Below are 18180 nucleotides of genomic sequence, written 5' to 3'. Positions count from 1 at the left end.
GTGAGAGCTACTTTCCCAGACTTAGACACAGGGAGGTGCACTAATGGTGGTGGGGAACCCTATTACCAGAGCGCTGGTATGTGAGCTAGTTTGTAGCTTGCATCAGCCATGAGTAGAACTCAGAACCTGACAGAAAGGCTAATAACGTTTGAATTATTTGGATTTGACATTGGAGCTGTGTACTGGATGGTGGATAAGCTCATGGCAGTCCAGTGATATATGAGGTATACATTTCATGTGGAAACTGCCCTTAGGTTTCTTTCCTCATTGTGGGCTAAAAATCATTATAAGAACAAGCAGTTTAAAATTAGGACATTTGTGGTGGAGGAGCCAGTATCTTGGGAATCCCTTGACAAAATAACCCCAAATTTGCACCACTAACTCTACTCCTGCCTCTGATATGTCACAACAATTTTCAAGGCTACTTACTTATCCATGGGCATTTTAGGGCATTTTGAAAAGCTGGGTTTTAACAGAAACTGCAATGCAATCCTTGGTACAATATTCATTTTCATTCTTCCATAGATTAAAAGTCACAGTCTACCCTTGGTCTGTGCAAAGATCTTCATAGAATCATATCATGATAGAATATCAGGGTTAGAAGGGACCTCAGGAGGTCATCTAGTTCAACCCCCTGCTCAGAGGAGGACCAATCCCCAGGCAGATTTTTGCCCCAGATCCCTAAGTAACCTTCTTAAGAATTGAACTCAGAACCCTAGGTTAAGCAGGCCAATGCTCAAACCACTGAACTATCCCTCCCCCGAAAATGTATCTGATGAGGATGGGATTCCATTGATCTTACTTGGGGATTTGCTGTCTATTGAGGGGACTATGTAGCCCTAAAGTGATATTACAGCCCATAATTAAAAGTAGAATTTTGCCTTCTGAACAGGATGACTTTGATATTCCATCCTAAGGTCTTAAGGAAAGGAGACATACTCCTGTGAATTGATAGGACTGAGGTTCCCCTCCAGTGCTTGTGTGACAATGCGGTTCTGGTGGAACCCAACTGAGAGTGCCAACTCAGGACAAATTGCTCAAATAGGGCAGTTACAGCCCAAGGCTGGGGTTTTTTCCACCTCTAAGGCAAACCAAACCAGCCAGACTAAGAGGACTTCAGTCTCACCCCACTGGCTAACTGCAAGTCTCACAAGCAATCTCCTTAGACACTCCAGTTTCCCAGTATTACCACCAGTACCACTCGTTATGGGGACAAATGGTTATGAAAACCAATACCCCAGTAAAAGAAAAAGGTTCTCCTGATCCCAAAGGATCAAGCCCCAGACCCAGGTCAATATACAAATCAGATCTTACCCACAAATCACGCTGTTGCCAATCCTTTAGAATCTAAATCTAAAGGTTTATTCATAAAAGGAAAAAGATAGAGATGAGAGTTAGAATTGGTTAAATGGAATCAATTACATACAGTAATGGCAAAGTTCTTGGTTCAGGCTTGCAGCAGCGATGGAATAAACTGCAGGTTCAAATCAAGTCTCTGGAATACATCCCCCGCTGGGATGGGTCCTCAGTCCTTTGTTCAAAGCTTCAGCTTGTAGCAAAGTTCCTCCAGAGGTGTGAAGCAGGATTGAAGACAAGATGGAGATGAGGCATCAGCCTTATATAGTCTTTTCCAGGTGTAAGAACACCTTTGTTCTTACTGTGGAAAATTACAGCAACATGGAGTCTGGAGTCCATGGGCCAGTCCCTGCATACTTTGCTGAGTTACAAGGCGTATCTGCCTTTTCTCAATGTGTCCATTGTATAGCTGATGGTCCTTAATGGGCCATCAAGCAGGCTAGGCAGAGCTAATCTCAGCTTGTCTGGGATGTCACCCAGAAGCATAGCATAAATTTGCCATACAGACAGTACAGAGCCAATATTCATAACTTCGACTACAAAAGTGATACCCACATATAGACAGCATAATCATAACCAGTAAACCATAACCTTGTCCTAGACACCCCATTTGACCCCCTTTATACAAGATTTGGGTGCCACTACAGGACCTTGGTTGCAACAATGATCTATATGGTCCCAGATTATATCAATAACGTCACACCCCCAACGCAAAATTGATGCAGGAAGGGATGTCACAAACATCACTGACTGCATCCTAAGAGCTCTCCACTCTGGACAATGCATCAGCTACAATATTTTCCTTTCCCCTTATGTGGACTATATCCATTTCATACTCCTGAAGGGCTAAACTCCAACGCAGCAATCTGGAGTTGTTGCCCTTGGCCCTGTGCAGCCAGACCAGAGGGGCATGATCACTCAACACAGTGAATTTTTTATTGTACAAATAGGGCTTAAGTTGCTTGACAGCCCAGACAATGGCATAACATTCCTTTTCAATGGTAGCGTAATTTTGCTCAGTGAGGGACAATTTCTTACTTAGATATGCCACGGGATGTCTCTTCCCTCCTTCCCCCTCTTGCATCAGCACTGCCCCCAGCCCAATATTGGAAGCGTCTGTACATAGTAAAAAAGGCTTTTCAAAATCTGGGCTGGCCAAAACAGGCTCTTTGGCCAAAGCGCTCTTTATGCTTTGAAAACCCTGCTCACAGGCCTCCGTCCACAGCACCCGGTCTGGTTTTTCCTTTTTCGTCAGGTCTGTGATGGGAGCAACAATGTCGCTGAATCCCTGCACAAATCTCCTGTAATAGTTGGCCAGACCAATGAAGGATTGGACCTGCTTTTTAGTTCTAGGGGTTGGCCAGTTTTTAATGGCCTCTACCTTTACAGGCTCTGGGCGCAGTTGCCCATTGCCCACCCTGTGCCCCAGGTAGGTCACCTCAGCAGCTCCCATTCTGCATTTAGAAACCTTAACCGTTAGATTGGCCTCCCTGAGCCGGTGCAGCACAATCCCTATGTGGTTCAGGTGATCTTGCCACGAACTGCTGAATACGGCCAGGTCATCTATATAGGCCCTCGCAAAAGATTCTAACCCCCGTAGGACCTCATTTATAAGTCTCATGAACGTAGCCCCTGCATTTCGCATCCCAAAGGGCAGCACTTTGAACTCATATAAGCCCGATTCCACTATGAAAGCGGATTTTCCTTGTGCCTCGGCATCTAGGGGTATTTGCCAGTACCCCTTAGTCAGGTCCAGGGTGCTTATAAACCTTGCCCCTCCCAGTGTATCCAATAGATCCTCTATTCTGGGTGTGGGGTAAGGGTCAGGCTGGGTGATAGCATTTAGCTTCCTGTAATCCACACAAAACCTCATGGTCTTATCCTTTTTTGGCACCATCACAATGAGAGAGGCCCAGGGGCTCTGGGATCTGGTGATTATTCCCATTGTCAACATGCTCTCCACCTCTTCCTGGATCTGTCTTTGCATCTCTCCCTTGGCCCTGTAAGCTCTGCTAGGGGCTGGGCGGGGACCCACCGTCTGAATGGAGTGTGTCATCCTATCTGTGAGCCCTGGCCTATTGGAGAAAGTTCGCTTATGGTGTTTTAACAGCATCAGCAATTCCTTTCTTTGAGGGGGGGTTAAATCCTCCCCCATCTCAATGCTCTCGAGAGGCGTCTCCTCCTGGCTTTCAGCAACCATGTCAATTAAAGGGGCGGACCCTGCCTCTTCCTCAGCATAACAGATTGTGTTCACATTTACCTCCCTTGCATGGTAGGCCTTCATTCTGTTCACATGTACTGTCTGCACACTTCCCTGGACCTGGGGCTTCCTCACATCATAGGTAACCTCATTAATCCTTTCCACTACCTCCATGGGTCCAGACCAAACATCTTTCATTTTGTTCTTCCGGACAGGATCTAGCACCAACACCATGTCCCCTATTTCAAACGCTCTCTCTTTAGCATCTCTGTCATACCAGGCTTTCTGAGTATCCTGGCTCTCTTTCAGATTCTGCTCAACCAACTTCATCATCTCCTGCAAACTCTCCTTGAATTGAGCCACATTCTCGGCCACCGGCTGCTCTGCCTCCTCCACATTACCTTCCCACGAGTCACGAACCAAATCTAGGGGCCCCCGGACCTGCCTCCCATAGAGCAGTTCAAATGGAGCAAACCCTGTAGACTCTTGGGGCACACTCCTGTATGCATACAATAGATACGGCAGCATAACATCCCAGTCATTCTGGCGTCTATCCACGTACATTTTCAACATAGACTTCAGGGTTCCATTGAACCTCTCCACTAGACCATTAGTCTGGGGGTGGTAGGGAGCAGCTTTCAGGTGCTTCACCCCACATAACTCCCACAACTGTTTGAAAACCACAGACATAAAGTTAGACCCACGGTCCGACAATATTTCCTTGGGAAAACCCACTCTGCTAAAAATAGAGAACAAGGCCACTGCCACTGTCTCTGCCTCGATATTAGCCAAGGCTACAGCCTCCGGATATCTGGTAGCAAAATCTACCAACACCAGGATGTATTTCTTCCCATTTCTGGAAGGTTTTGGGAGTGGCCCCACAATATCCACAGCTACTCTGGCAAAAGCCTCCCCAATAATGGGCAGAGGCTGGAGGGGCACCTTGCTAGGCCCCCTTAACCTCTTACGCTTCTGGCACAGCTCACAGCTCCTGCAGTAATCTCTCACTGACCCCGAAAGGTGAGGCCAGTAGAAATTCTGCTCTAGCCTGTCACACGTTTTGCCTATACCCAGATGACCTGCAAAGGGACTATCATGAGCCAACTTCAACAAATCATTGCGGTAACTCTCAGGTACCACAAGCTGTTTGCGAGCTGCTGCTTGGGAATGCTTCTTTCCCCTAGGTGGTTCCCTATACAACAGCCCATCCTGCATAAAAAACCTGCCTCTCTCTTCACAGGCCGGGACCTGACTCTGAGCATCATTCCTGGCCCTCTCTAGAGATACATCACTCTGCTGAGCCACAATAAATTCACTCTGGGTTTTGTTTGGATTCAGAATCATCTCTGATATTTCAGACAAACCCTCACCTGATCCATCTTGAGAGGCACTCTCTGTCTGTTTGCTGCCCCCCTCACTGCCATCGGGCAGGGTATCTGCCACAGCCCCAAATTCTTTCTGTGACCTGGTCACTACATTCACTTGGCCCGGCGCCCTCAATATGTTATTTCCTACCAAGACATCAGCCGGAATCAAATCCCGGACAGCAGCCTTCACATCCCCTTTAAAGCCATCCCACTCCAGGTGGATTCTAGCCATTGGCAGGTTCACAGAATACTCGGATAACGCCACTACCGTCACATACTCCCCCGGCAGCATGTCCTCTGGCTTCACCAGATGTCCCTTGACTATAGTTACATCCGAGCCAGTGTCTCGCCATCCTGTGCATTCAACATCATTGACCTTTGCCTCCATGATAAACCTCTCACTCCCCTGCCATGCCTCAGTCCTGACATAACTGGTGAGCTTATCACCTCCTCCCATGCCACTGGAGACGATGGGGTTAACATTAGCTACTGCTGTGCTTGCACCTGAACTTAAGGTGGAGCTGTTGTGGCTTGGTTCAGCCTGAGTGCTCAGGGTAATGGAGTTGGCATTTATCGTGGCATTTGGGGTTGCTGGCTTTGGGCTGCCCTTCAGGGTGGGGCAATCTGGTCTCATGTGGCCCAGCATACCACAGTGATAGCATGTAACCTGTTCCGTCCTGGGATGAGAGTTCCTTCCTTCCGGGCCCCCTTGAACTCCTCTAGAAGAGTCAGGGACAGATTTACTTTTAAATCCTTCCCTCCTCTTGAACTGGGGAGAATGGTGATTAGTTTTCCCCGGGGTTTTACACCCTTCTCGAGCCCTGTTTTGGGTATGGGCATCCGCAATCTCTGCTGCCCGTAGGACTGACTCAGGGTCCCTGTCACACACAGCTGCTCTTACATGGTCAGGCACAATATCTAAGAACTGTTCCATCTTGTGAGTCTCCTGCTCAGCAGCGAGCAGCTCTAGACGTCCCTTACGAGCTCTCTCTTCTCTCTCAGCAGCCTCCTTCTCTAACTCTGCTATTTTTTGCTTCTCCAGCAATCGAAGATCTGCTAGCTTCTGTTCATGCTCAAATTGCAGTTTACTTGTCGCCCTTTGCACTCTAATTTTTTCTGCCTCTTCTGCAGCCTCAGGTAAGGGCTGTGCTCTTGCCCCCCGATCACTGGCTATTAACAGATTTCTCAGTTCTTGATTTGTAGCTTTCTTTCTAAAGCTTATCCTCTTTTCTGAACACAAATTTTCCAGGGCTTTTTTGCCAAGTCCCTCATATGCTCTTTGCTCAGCCATTGCAGCAGTTCTTTAACCAACCAAAACTCTCAATCCCAAAATTCAAATTTGGATAGCGTGGGGTTCTGACCCAAAGCTTGATTGACCTGGTTCTGTGGATCCAAGCACGACTACGCCACTGTGACAATGCGGTTCTGGTGGAACCCAACTGAGAGTGCCAACTCAGGACAAATTGCTCAAATAGGGCAGTTACAGCCCAAGGCTGGGGTTTTTTCCACCTCTAAGGCAAACCAAACCAGCCAGACTAAGAGGACTTCAGTCTCACCCCACTGGCTAACTGCAAGTCTCACAAGCAATCTCCTTAGACACTCCAGTTTCCCAGTATTACCACCAGTACCACTCGTTATGGGGACAAATGGTTATGAAAACCAATACCCCAGTAAAAGAAAAAGGTTCTCCTGATCCCAAAGGACCAAGCCCCAGACCCAGGTCAATATACAAATCAGATCTTACCCACAAATCACGCTGTTGCCAATCCTTTAGAATCTAAATCTAAAGGTTTATTCATAAAAGGAAAAAGATAGAGATGAGAGTTAGAATTGGTTAAATGGAATCAATTACATACAGTAATGGCAAAGTTCTTGGTTCAGGCTTGCAGCAGCGATGGAATAAACTGCAGGTTCAAATCAAGTCTCTGGAATACATCCCCCGCTGGGATGGGTCCTCAGTCCTTTGTTCAAAGCTTCAGCTTGTAGCAAAGTTCCTCCAGAGGTGTGAAGCAGGATTGAAGACAAGATGGAGATGAGGCATCAGCCTTATATAGTCTTTTCCAGGTGTAAGAACACCTTTGTTCTTACTGTGGAAAATTACAGCAACATGGAGTCTGGAGTCCATGGGCCAGTCCCTGCATACTTTGCTGAGTTACAAGGCGTATCTGCCTTTTCTCAATGTGTCCATTGTATAGCTGATGGTCCTTAATGGGCCATCAAGCAGGCTAGGCAGAGCTAATCTCAGCTTGTCTGGGATGTCACCCAGAAGCATAGCATAAATTTGCCATACAGACAGTACAGAGCCAATATTCATAACTTCGACTACAAAAGAGATACCCACATATAGACAGCATAATCATAACCAGTAAACCATAACCTTGTCCTAGACACCCCATTTGACCCCCTTTATACAAGATTTGGGTGCCACTACAGGACCTTGGTTGCAACAATGATCTATATGGTCCCAGATTATATCAATAACGTCACAGCTTGTCACAAGATATACAGCTGCAGAGGGGAATGTGGATCTCAGGAAGGTTGGTGGGTGGATAGCATACCATGGGGCTCTCACCCCTGTAAACCTGGGAAGAGAGGTGGGGACACTGCTCCAAAAGACCTTCATAAATTCACAAGAGAGGGAAAGACTGGATGGTTAGAAGCCCCAAATTCTGGGCCACAGACCCCTCCTCCTCTTGCCAGTTGAAATAAAAAACACTATCATTTAAGGGTAGGATTTTCTAAAGCACCTGAGTACATTTGGAGGGCAGGATCGACTGACAGTCTGTGGGTTTGACTGTGGTTCAGTAACAAAATATATTTTGGAAATATATGGTGTAGTGAGGCTGAGTGGGCTCCCTCCAGACTGGAAAGTGAGGGACCACTACACTCTGCTTGGTGGGTGGAGCTAAACCTGCCTCATCCCCCCTCGCCAGAAGTACCAGGGTGGGGCACAAAGTATAAAAGGAAGACTCTGCAACTCAATTGGGCTGGAGCCAGCAGAGGAGAGGGACACCTCTGCCCTGCAGCAGCACCCAGGAGCTGAACCGGTGCCTGGCCTGCACCCTGTCCCTGGAGGAGGGGGACCCAGAAGAGGAGTTGCCAGGTCTAGCATTGGCTGTATGCTGCGAGGAGCCCGAGGACAGGTGGATGCCAGTGGTACCAAACCCTGGGGAGGCTGAAAGTGGCCCAGGAGCTGCTGATGCCTGGCGGGCTACAGGGTTGATCCTGTCGGTGTGTTGTGGCTGGATCCCTGCCAACCCAGTGGCAGACCAGTCTGCCTCTGTTAGGGCCCTGGGCTGGGATGCGGTGGAGTAGGGTGGGCCTGGGGTGGCCAACTCCCCGTCTTAGGCCAGGATGCCTGTGTTCCAGGAACACCCCCTACCAGCACCCTTGACTGCCTGCTGGGTGCTCAACCCTTGCTGAACTCCTTAGACTGTGTGGGTGCTCACCGCTACCTGAACCCCGAGAGTGTGTGTGTTTGCTGGCTGCCGGAGCCAATAATCCCAGGGTAAAGCCTGCTCCCTGCTCGACCGTGCCCAAAGGGTAGAGCCAATTGACTGTGTCGGCTTACTGGCTGCCTGCACTGGGAGGCTTAGGCTACAGCCGGCTACCAGCCTAGCCCTGCTCAAGGGCTAGGGCCCTAGACTGTTAATTGCTGTCAACCCTATTGTTGGGCTGCGAACTAGAGACTCCACAGGGCACTGCCCCGCCCAGGGGCGGGACAAAGGCCCCAGACTGTTGTGTGTTTGCCTCTGTCAGATGGGTGCAGAGCTCTAGAGTGCTTATGGCTCCACCCCACCGGTGCGACCCGAGGACTAAACCCCAAGACAATGAGGCGGAGTGGCCTCCCTCTGGACCGGAGAGTGAGGGAGCGCTACATGTGGGTTCAAACAAACAAGGAGACTTTGGGGATCAGAGCTTCAGCTGGTGTAAATCAGCAGAGCTCCATTGCAGTGAGTGGAAGCACATTGGCTCACATCAGCTGAGTAAAAGTTTCAAATGTATCAAAAGTATCATTGAACTTGAATGCCGATGAAACTAGCTAGAAACTCCGCATTGTCTGCAGGCCTATGCAGACAACACTGTCCGGTTAGCAACTATGGAGAGCCATAGTGTCAATAGAGTTTCATGCTGTCATATTAAAAGCATTAATGACCAAAACTGCAGGAATTACAATAAAGAGAAGGTGATTCTGCCGCTAAGTGATATTCTCCTAAATAGCACATGTGGGGTAACCTGTCAGGCAAAAAGCAGAACCCAGAGCTTTTATATTTTTGGCCAAAAGTATCTAAAGAAAGGTGAAACATCCCAATTGCTACATAAGAAATGGTCCCCCAACGTGAATATACTCTAAACAGGTAGAATGGTGACTCAAAACTCCCAGGCCAGACATGCAGGATTATTACATGTATCAAACAGACCTGCAAAGTTGGTATGAGTGAGTGACTCTGTGTAGATAGAACAGACATGCATATACATATACAGGCATTTACCTGGTGAGTATAAGAATGTGACAGAAAACATTGTAAATTCTCTCTCTCCTTCCTTCAGGAAGGATTAGTGTTGCCAATGTAGCTATTTTCTTGCTAGATTTTGCAACTTTTTAGTTTCCTTAGCCAGGAAATAAGCGTGACAGCGACAAGCAACAAATCTAGCGGCTTTCACTGCCGATTACAGTGATATTCAGAGAAAGAAGTTGCCAATTTGTATAGTCACAAAATCATTCACAAGCAGCTCAATAGAATTAATAAAATCCATTCCACGCTCTTCTTACATCATCAATGTGGCTCTCACCCCAGCTAACCTGCCTCCCGCACCCTGCCCACTTCGTTAGCCATTCTCCCCTGCATCACAGGTTGTGCTACCTCCTATGGAGCAGTAAGAAAGAAAACATTTGGGTAAAAACAAACTCTGGCTGCTCTCCCCAAAGTGTGCCTGGCTTTAGCAAAGTGTTTAATTAGCCTCCACAAACTTCTTTTTCTCGCCTGCAGATTATAGTGAATGGAGGGTTAGGAACTATTTTACACCCTGCCATTCACATGTTAATTAATCTCTATCCAACCCTAATTGCAGTTTATTCAAGCACTGCTCAACAGCTCACCCACACAATAAACACCAGCCTACTTTTATCCATTTTACCCCAGGTTAACACATTGAGTAATTAACTCCACTACCTGTAGAAGATCATAACTTTTCCCCCTGGGCCAGTTGTAGCCTCCCACCTTTCAGCTTCCCCTCCCCATTAGATCTGGCTTTTCACCCCGTCCCCACCACCAAGGAATTGAAGCTGAGCCCCAGTTATTTGCTAAGCATTTATTCTGCCATCAGAGCTCCAGTCAAACCCTTCCTCTCATTCACAGCCTCACAGCTCAAGCATAGGCGCCAACGTTCCCCCGCCCTGCCCTGCCTTGCCCCCATTCCAACCCCTTCCCCAAAGTCCCCGCACCAACTCTGCCGGCTTCCTGCCCCTATTGGACCCCTTCCCCAAATCCCCACCCTGGCCCCACCTCTTACCCCAGCACGCCGCATGCCCCCTCCTCCCCCTCCCTCCCAGCGCTTGCCCGGTGCATCCATGAAGTCAGCGCCTATGAGGCCAAGCCCTCAAATGCAATTCATTCCTTAAAAACTATGTCTATGTCTACACTACACAGCTTTTAGCGATACGGCTGTGTTGCTACAGCCATGCCGCTAAAAATCACAAAGTGTAGCTGCTGTTTGTCAGCTCTCCTGCTGACAAAAAACTTCCACCCCCAAAGGGCGGGGTTAGCTTTGTTGGCAGGAGAGTGCTCCTGCCGACAAATCACTGTTCACACCGGTGCTTGTCGTCGGCAAAATTTGTCTTTTTGAGAGTGTTTTTTTTTTAACACCTCTGAAAGACAAAACTTTTGTTGTTCAATTGCCAGTGTAGACAAATCCTATGACAAACACCAGTTAGAATACCATTTACAGTCTAAAAACATTTTTAGTGATATATATAGAATTTCTATATACACTAATGCATTATTTCAGTATTATGTTCATAATGAAAATTTACCATCCCATGTGGGAGTGTATATATCAATCTCTGGCCGGTCTCTGTGGACATTTTGTTTAGGGACATTTTTGACACATTTGGAATGCTTAAATAGTAACACCTAGTGACTTTTCAGGGTTTCTCTGATGACTTGCTTCTATGTGGAGTTGGCAACACTCAACCAGGCATCTAACATGCAGTGTATGCACACAGCCAAATATGATGTTCTTTCATAGGCACACAGTTTGTGAACTGTTCATGAGCATACAAAAGCCAAAGTGCTCCAGCTGTCCCCTGAATAACTCTGCTGGCCCTGCTGATCACTCACCATGACTCCTTTGTTGGGTGTCCTCTGGAAACTCTCCACCACTTGTTTCTGGTCTTTCACATACACCTCATGCCCACCAGGCTGCATGTAAACCCCATCTCTGAGCTTTTTCTCCATGTCAGCTGACAGCTGGGAGAGCAGCGTCTGGCAGATCTCTTGGGAAGTGATTTTGTTCTTGCTCAGCACAGTCCCGTAGTGTTCATTTATCTTAATCTGGAAAATGACATGGGAGTGACCAGTGTGAGTGGATGACTGGATTTCTGCCCTTTCTCACCTTCCCTTTCCAGCATACCAGTGCCGGTGGGTTTAGGAGACATGTTGCCCTCTTCTGAGGTGGAAACCAAAGGCTCAGTGTCTGACAAGGGGGTCAGGACTGTGTATGAGGGGGATCTGGTCTACATTTTTTATTTATTTATTGGTTTTTTTTTAAAAAAAAAAGCTTTTTACAAAAAGCTTTTTTCATGACAACATATTGCTAATGTCCAAAATGTTCATTTTGATTTTCAATAGAAGTTAGGTGCCTAACTTGCTTAAGAATTTTTGAAAATCCCACTAAGACCTTATCTGCCTCTTTGGGCATCTATAACTTTGAAAATCTGGCCCTTTGTCCCTTGGTAAGACTCAGCCAGAGTCACAATTGTGTACTGGTGTACATAGGCTGAGATTCTTTGTGGAGATGCTGGTTTTCAGTTTAGGCTTTCTCATATGAGCTACTCTCCTTGTCCTATATCTGGGATACATTTATGTTTGGAATTCTTGTGGGGACACCAAGATCTTTTACAGAACAATAAGACCTGGTATTTAGACAACTGGACTAGCCCCCTGTCCCTGTGGGTTTCCTTAGGGGCTGCTGACTGGTGTTGCTTTCCTCCCCATACATCTGGGATGTAAGTAGAGTGAGCCGTGGTTGAGGATTCCTGTGGGGACATGGAAATCAGGAAAACAGACAAAGAGAGAAAGTTTCTTATATAAGATTGGCTGTGAGGGAAACTTGTCTGTGTCAAAAAGGCCTAAGAATTTGCTTCTGAAAAGCTAGTGCCACAGTTACCCTCTCCCAAACCCTCTGTGCATGGCAGGCCTCAGATGGAGGCTGCCAGAAGGTGCAGTCCTGTCTGTTGCTATTAAGGGAGGAGGACAGGAGATCGGCCACCTCTAGCTTAGGGGGCAGGGTTACTTACTAGGGAAAAAGTTCCAGGGGTCCTTGAACAGCAACCCCAGGGAGTGAAGGTGATGGACCAGACTTAGAATGAAAAATCGCATTGTCTGACCCAGAAGTGTCTATAGGAGAAGAATATTTCCCTGACAGAAACTTCCCTGGAGAGGGGTGATAATACAAGCTCCTAGGGACAGGGATTGTCCCTTTGTTCTGTGTTTATACAGTACTTAGACTAGAAGGCTCTGAGTCAATGACTGGGGTGCCCAGGTACTACTGTAATATACCCAATAAATACCCATCATAATGTACAGCACCTAGCACAGAGGGGTCCTGGTCTATGCCTGTGGCTCCTAGGTGCTACAGCAAAGCAAATAAATAAATACATAATACAAAATAAAGTATTGCTGCTAATGAAATCAATTAAAGAAAAACTAATAAGAGGACCAAAAAAATGCCACCACGGCTAATCCTCAGAGTAAAAGATGTGGCTAGAGGCACAAAATTGGAAGTCAAATCCTAGTGCTAGAAAATAGAAAGGAGTATAAGCTCTGACAAGTGAAGTGTAACAGTATAATTCAGGAGGCCAAGAAAGAATTTGAAGAATAACTAGCTAAGGACACAAAAATTAACAGATTTGTTTCCACTCATTAGGCCCAAATTTGGAGGGGTCTCCGAGCAGCAGGGGCTGTGGGGTTATTCAGAGAAATAGGCGTGAGGGCAGGAACGCTGGCAGACTCTGAGCAGTGTCAAGAGTAAAGGTTGGAGTCGGAGCCGGGGGTAAGGAATGTGCTGGGGTCTTGGAGCAGTGCAAGGAAGAATGAGGTGCAAAGGAAGGACTCAGAGCTATTTGTACAGAATGTGGCACTGGGTCCTGGAAAGCAGTGACTCTGAACATGGGCTCCCGCGGCAATTTTGTGGCAAAAGAGCTACATCAATGGACGTATAAACAGGAGTAGTGAACAGGAGTAAGGAGGTGATTTTACCTCTGCATACGGTGTTGGTGAGACTGATACTGGAATACTGATGTCCAGGAGATTGTTAAACTGAAGAGAGTTTAAATGAGAGCCACAAAAATGATTGGAGAGCTGGAAAACTACATTGTTGTGAGGGACTTAAGGAGTTTGATTTGTTTAGCTTATTTAAAAAAAGAAAAGAAAAGAATGAAAGTGACTTGATAGACGTGTATTAGCACCTTCACAGGGAGAAAATACCGAATACCAAAGGGCTCTTTAGCAGAGAAAGGCAGAACAAGAACCAGTGGCTTGGAACTAAACCACACATTCAAGTTATAACTAAGGCTATGTCGACATTACAGCTTATGTCAGTATAACTTATGTCGCTCAGGGGTGTGAATACCCCCCCCTCCCCGAGTGACATAAGTTACATCGACATAAGCGCTGGTGTGGACAGTGCTATGTCAGTGGGAGAGCTTCTCCCACCAACACAGCGGCTGCTGCTTGTGGAGGTGGTTTTATTATGCCGACAGGAGAGCTCGACACAGAGGATCTCCACCAGCTGCACTGCAGCAGTGCAGCGGAGCCCCTACAGCACTGTATGTGTAAACATGCCCTAAGGCACAGTGTGTTAACAACGAGGGTGATTAACCACTGGAACAAACTCCCCAGGAAGTCCTGGATGGATTCTCCATCTCCTGAGGTCTTGAAATCAAGCCTGGATCCCTTTCAGGAAGTTACTTTTATCAAACACTGCTGGACTCAGTAAAGGGATAACCTGAAATTCTCTGGCCTGTGTTATGCAGGAGATCAGACTAGATGATCTAATGGTCCTTTCTGACCTTGGAATCTATGAATGATGAACTGGGCAGTGGGAAATGTTGGGGCATTTTATCTCTGTCCTCCCTGAACTCCCACATCCGTGCCACCCAGGTCTGTCCCCCCACTAAAAGTGTCTGTACTGACTCTATTTCACTCCCTGCACTGTTCGAGTATTCTCTTCTCAACTCTCCATAAGGGGGAGGGCTGGGATAGGAGAACCAGGCTGTACTGGACAGGCAGAGAGACCCGAGGTGATGGAGGGGCAGGGAAGGAACTAACATTAATTAATATAGAGAGAGTGAATGGGGATACATGTTGGAGAAGCTGTGGTGAAAGAGGTGATTTCATGCATATATGGTGGCCGTGGCCTGTCATTAGAGAGTACTGGAATGTGATTCATAACCAAATATTTCAAATGATTAAATATTTTGCCAAATGATATTTGCTAATCCTCATGCAGCTTCCTCACAGACATGGTCACACTCAAAGAAATGAAGAATCGTTCTCTCATCTGCCAGTAGCTGCTGAGTAGGCTACTGAGACTGGAGAAAGAAAATAATCCAAAATCAGCGGAATGGTTCCAAAACAATACGGGAGGAGGAGTTGTTATGGAAAAATTAATGCACAGATTGCTTACCCAGCAAAACAGACAGTGGGCAAATAGATACTTAGAGATTTGGTTACGATGTATTCGTTACTCAGGCAAAGGGCAGTCACGGGCTAACAGCCACCACACTGCCCAATATTCTTGAATATTAACGTTTGTTAGAGATCACTGGTTTGATAAATATGCGTAAAGTCAGGACTTTCACTCAGTTTAATAAAATCCTCAGAAGCAGCCCATCCTGCATGGTTTAAAGAGGCTCCCTCTGTAATATGGTAACACCATACTAAATAGAGAGATCCAGTGATACAGTCATCAGATCATGTTTCTCTAAGCCAGTGGTTCTCAAACTTTTGTACTGGTGACCCCTTTAAAATAGCAAGCCTCTGAGTGCGACCCCCCCCCTATAAATATATAAAAAGTGTTTTTAATTTAACACCATTATAAATGCTGGATGCAAAGCAGAGTTTGGGGTGGAGGCTGACAGCTCGCGACCCCCCATGTAATAACCTTGCGACCCCCTGAGGGGTCCCAACCCCCAGTTTGAGAACCCCTGCTCTAAGCAAACCGATAGGCTCAACTTTGTAGTGATCCACAATGATTCTCTTGTTTACATGGCAATGATTTCTAAATTTGTTAAAACTTCCTACATAAATAGTCTTTTTTTAAAAAAGCCCTAAGTGGAGAAAGGGCTGGATCAGCTGGATGTCACACTCCAGCAGGGGTTTCTGAGCTTTCTCAGCAGTTAGTTTGTGGCCACATTCTTTACTTTCCCATGGAGGGGCAAATACGGCCAGATCAGTGTGAGCAACAGGCTGAGCTGAGCAGCAGCGCCAGGGACTGGGTTTGTGGCTTTAGTATCAGACAGTTCAAGTGCCACCCAAGCATCTGCTCTCGGAGTTGAGTGCCAATGTCTGGCCTGCTCCCAGAGTCAGCGTCCAAACTCCTGGTGTCTCCTCTGGGACACGGCTGGGCAGAGGTCACAGAGCCCCACATGTCAAGCCAGTGGGATGTACAAGGCAGGGGGACATGCAGCGCCCAAGCACTTACTGCCAGCTGCTCCTGGTGCTTCTGATCCTCGTCCTTGAAGGATCGCTGCATGAACAGCTGCAGGGCTGCCTTCTCACAATTCCCATGTGTCTCAGACAGCACGGCCACCTCCGCCGGGAACTTGACCCGTTCCTCCATCTGGGCCACGTAGTAAGCCAGACCCTCCCTGATGGCAGCTTCATTCTCCTTGGTGGCCAGGGTGGTCATTGCATTCTCCAGGCAGGGCACCTTCCCACTGACGATGGTGTCCACGTAGCTCTGGGCTAACATGCCAAACACTGGGGAAGAGCAGAGCAAGGGAGGGGGGCATTAGGAAAATTCACACAGACTCCAGTGATGGCCAGTCCCCTGGTCTGGGCTGGCCTTGGGGTTCTTCTATTTTTGTTAGCTGAGTAGCTCACACAGACACATCACTGATAGAAGCTGATGCCATTTACTGCTATTGTTTATCTACAATGTATAACCCCAAGGGGTGTGCAGGGCCCTTCACAGACCCAGAGCTGAGACTGGTCCCTGTCCTCAGGAGATCACAGCCTAACCAAAGAAATACACTATAAACAATGAGATGATGAGGTCTGAGGGTGGAAGAAGATGGGGGCATAGCTGAGCAGTGAGGGAAGGGAGCGTGAATGAAATGGGTTTGATGGAGGAGAGGGAGGGCACTTGGCATAAAGAATATATGAAGCAATTCCAGGCATAGGAGGCACCATGTAAAAGGCCTGAAGCTGAGATTGGCTGAAATAGAGTGAACCAGACAGTGTTGGGCCCCAGGAGGGAGTGCAGGAGGAGATGAAGGTAGAGAGATAAATGTAGGGGAGGTGCTGCAAAAAGCATTAAAGCTGCAGCCAAGGAGCCTGAATATGATGCAGAAAGTGACAATAAACCAGAGAAGAGAGGGGAAGGGCAGTGACATGGTCAGGGAGGCAGGAGAGGAAGCAGATCTTAGAAGCAGCATTTTGGGCAGCCTGCAGAGGTGGGGGAGAAGATATACAGTACCAGGTGAACTGTGAGGGACACATTTTATCAGTGGAGACAGAGGGAGGGGTAGATTTTAGAGAGAATTAAGAGACTCATGGCCTGGTGAGAACCTGCATGTGTGGATGTTGCTGAAAGAGAGGAGGTGGCAGTGGTAAAATGGGTTGTGGGAATTCACAAAATCATGTGGGACTGGAAGGAACCCTAAGAGGTCATCAAGTCCAGCCCCCTGTGGTAAGGCAAGGGCAAGTAAACCTAGACCATCCCTGACAGGTGTTTGTCCAACCTGTTCTTAAAAACCTCATAAGAACAGCCATAGTGGGTCAGACCAAAGGTCCATCTAACCCAGTATCCTGTCTTCTGACAGTGGCCAATGCCCAGAGGGAATGAACAGAACAGGGAATCATCAAGTCATCCATCACCTCCAGCGATGGGGATTTCACAACCTCCCTTGAAAGCCTGTTCCAGAGCTTAACTATTCTCATAGTCAGCAAAGTTTTCCTAATATCTAACCTAAATCGGCCTTGCTGCAGATTAAGCCAATTACTTCTTGTCCTATCTTCAGTGCACATGGAGAACTACTGATCACCATCCTCTTTATAACGGGCCTTAACATATTTGATGAAGACTGAGGAGGGACCTGATAATAATCTTTTCTGAAGACTAAACATGCCCAGTTTTATTAACTTTTCCTAATAGGCCAGATTTTCTAAACTTTTTATCATTTTTGTTGCTGTCCTCTGGACTGTCTCTAATTTGTCTCCTTCCAAGTCATTGAGGGCTCTGTCCTGTGAGGTGCTGAGCACTCTGACCCAGATGCAACAAAACACTTAAGCACATGATTAATTTTAACCACATGAGTGAACCCATCTGTTATGTACACTTACAGTAGGACCATACTTTCCAGGACGGATGCATCTGACGAAGTGAGCATTCACCCACGAAAGCTTATGATGCAATACGTCTGTTAGTCTATAAGGTGCCACAGGACTCTTTGTCATGTATATGATTGTTAGTTACTGTACAACACTAGCTGATTTTACTATTACCTCCCCATTTTCCACCTTCTGCACGACACCCATTCTGTTTGCCCATCTCCTTACTGTAACTTGACATAAAAATGTGAGCTCTGTAGTGCAGGGACTGTGTATCTGTGAAGCGCCAGGCACAACGGGACCCTGATCTCAGCTAGGGCAGGGACTGTCTCTCATTGTCAGTTTATCCAAAGCCTGGCTAAACTCACTGTTGCACTCTTATAAATTCCCTCCATGATGCCGATTGTTCTGACAACCCCCCATCACTGCTCTGACCCTGCTCCACTCCTCCAATATTCCCTCCACTCTGCCCAATGTTGTG

General features: G+C 47.1%; 1 protein-coding gene across 1 annotated transcript in view; it reads right to left on the bottom strand.

Moving 5' to 3' along the window:
• LOC101944632 (guanylate-binding protein 1-like) overlaps window positions 1-18180 on the bottom strand; it is a 163315-nt gene that overhangs the window by 30036 nt on the left and 115099 nt on the right. The window contains exons 7-8 of the mRNA XM_065574580.1: window positions 15850-16127; window positions 11265-11477 (exon numbers count right to left, since the gene is read on the bottom strand). Of these exons, the coding sequence (XP_065430652.1) occupies window positions 11265-11477; window positions 15850-16127 (491 nt within the window). The remainder of the gene's footprint in view (window positions 1-11264; window positions 11478-15849; window positions 16128-18180) is intronic.

This window comes from Chrysemys picta, chromosome 20, assembly GCF_011386835.1.
Source record: "Chrysemys picta bellii isolate R12L10 chromosome 20, ASM1138683v2, whole genome shotgun sequence".
Lineage (NCBI taxonomy): Eukaryota > Metazoa > Chordata > Testudines > Emydidae > Chrysemys > Chrysemys picta.
This window is presented reverse-complemented; position numbering and strand designations above follow the sequence as displayed.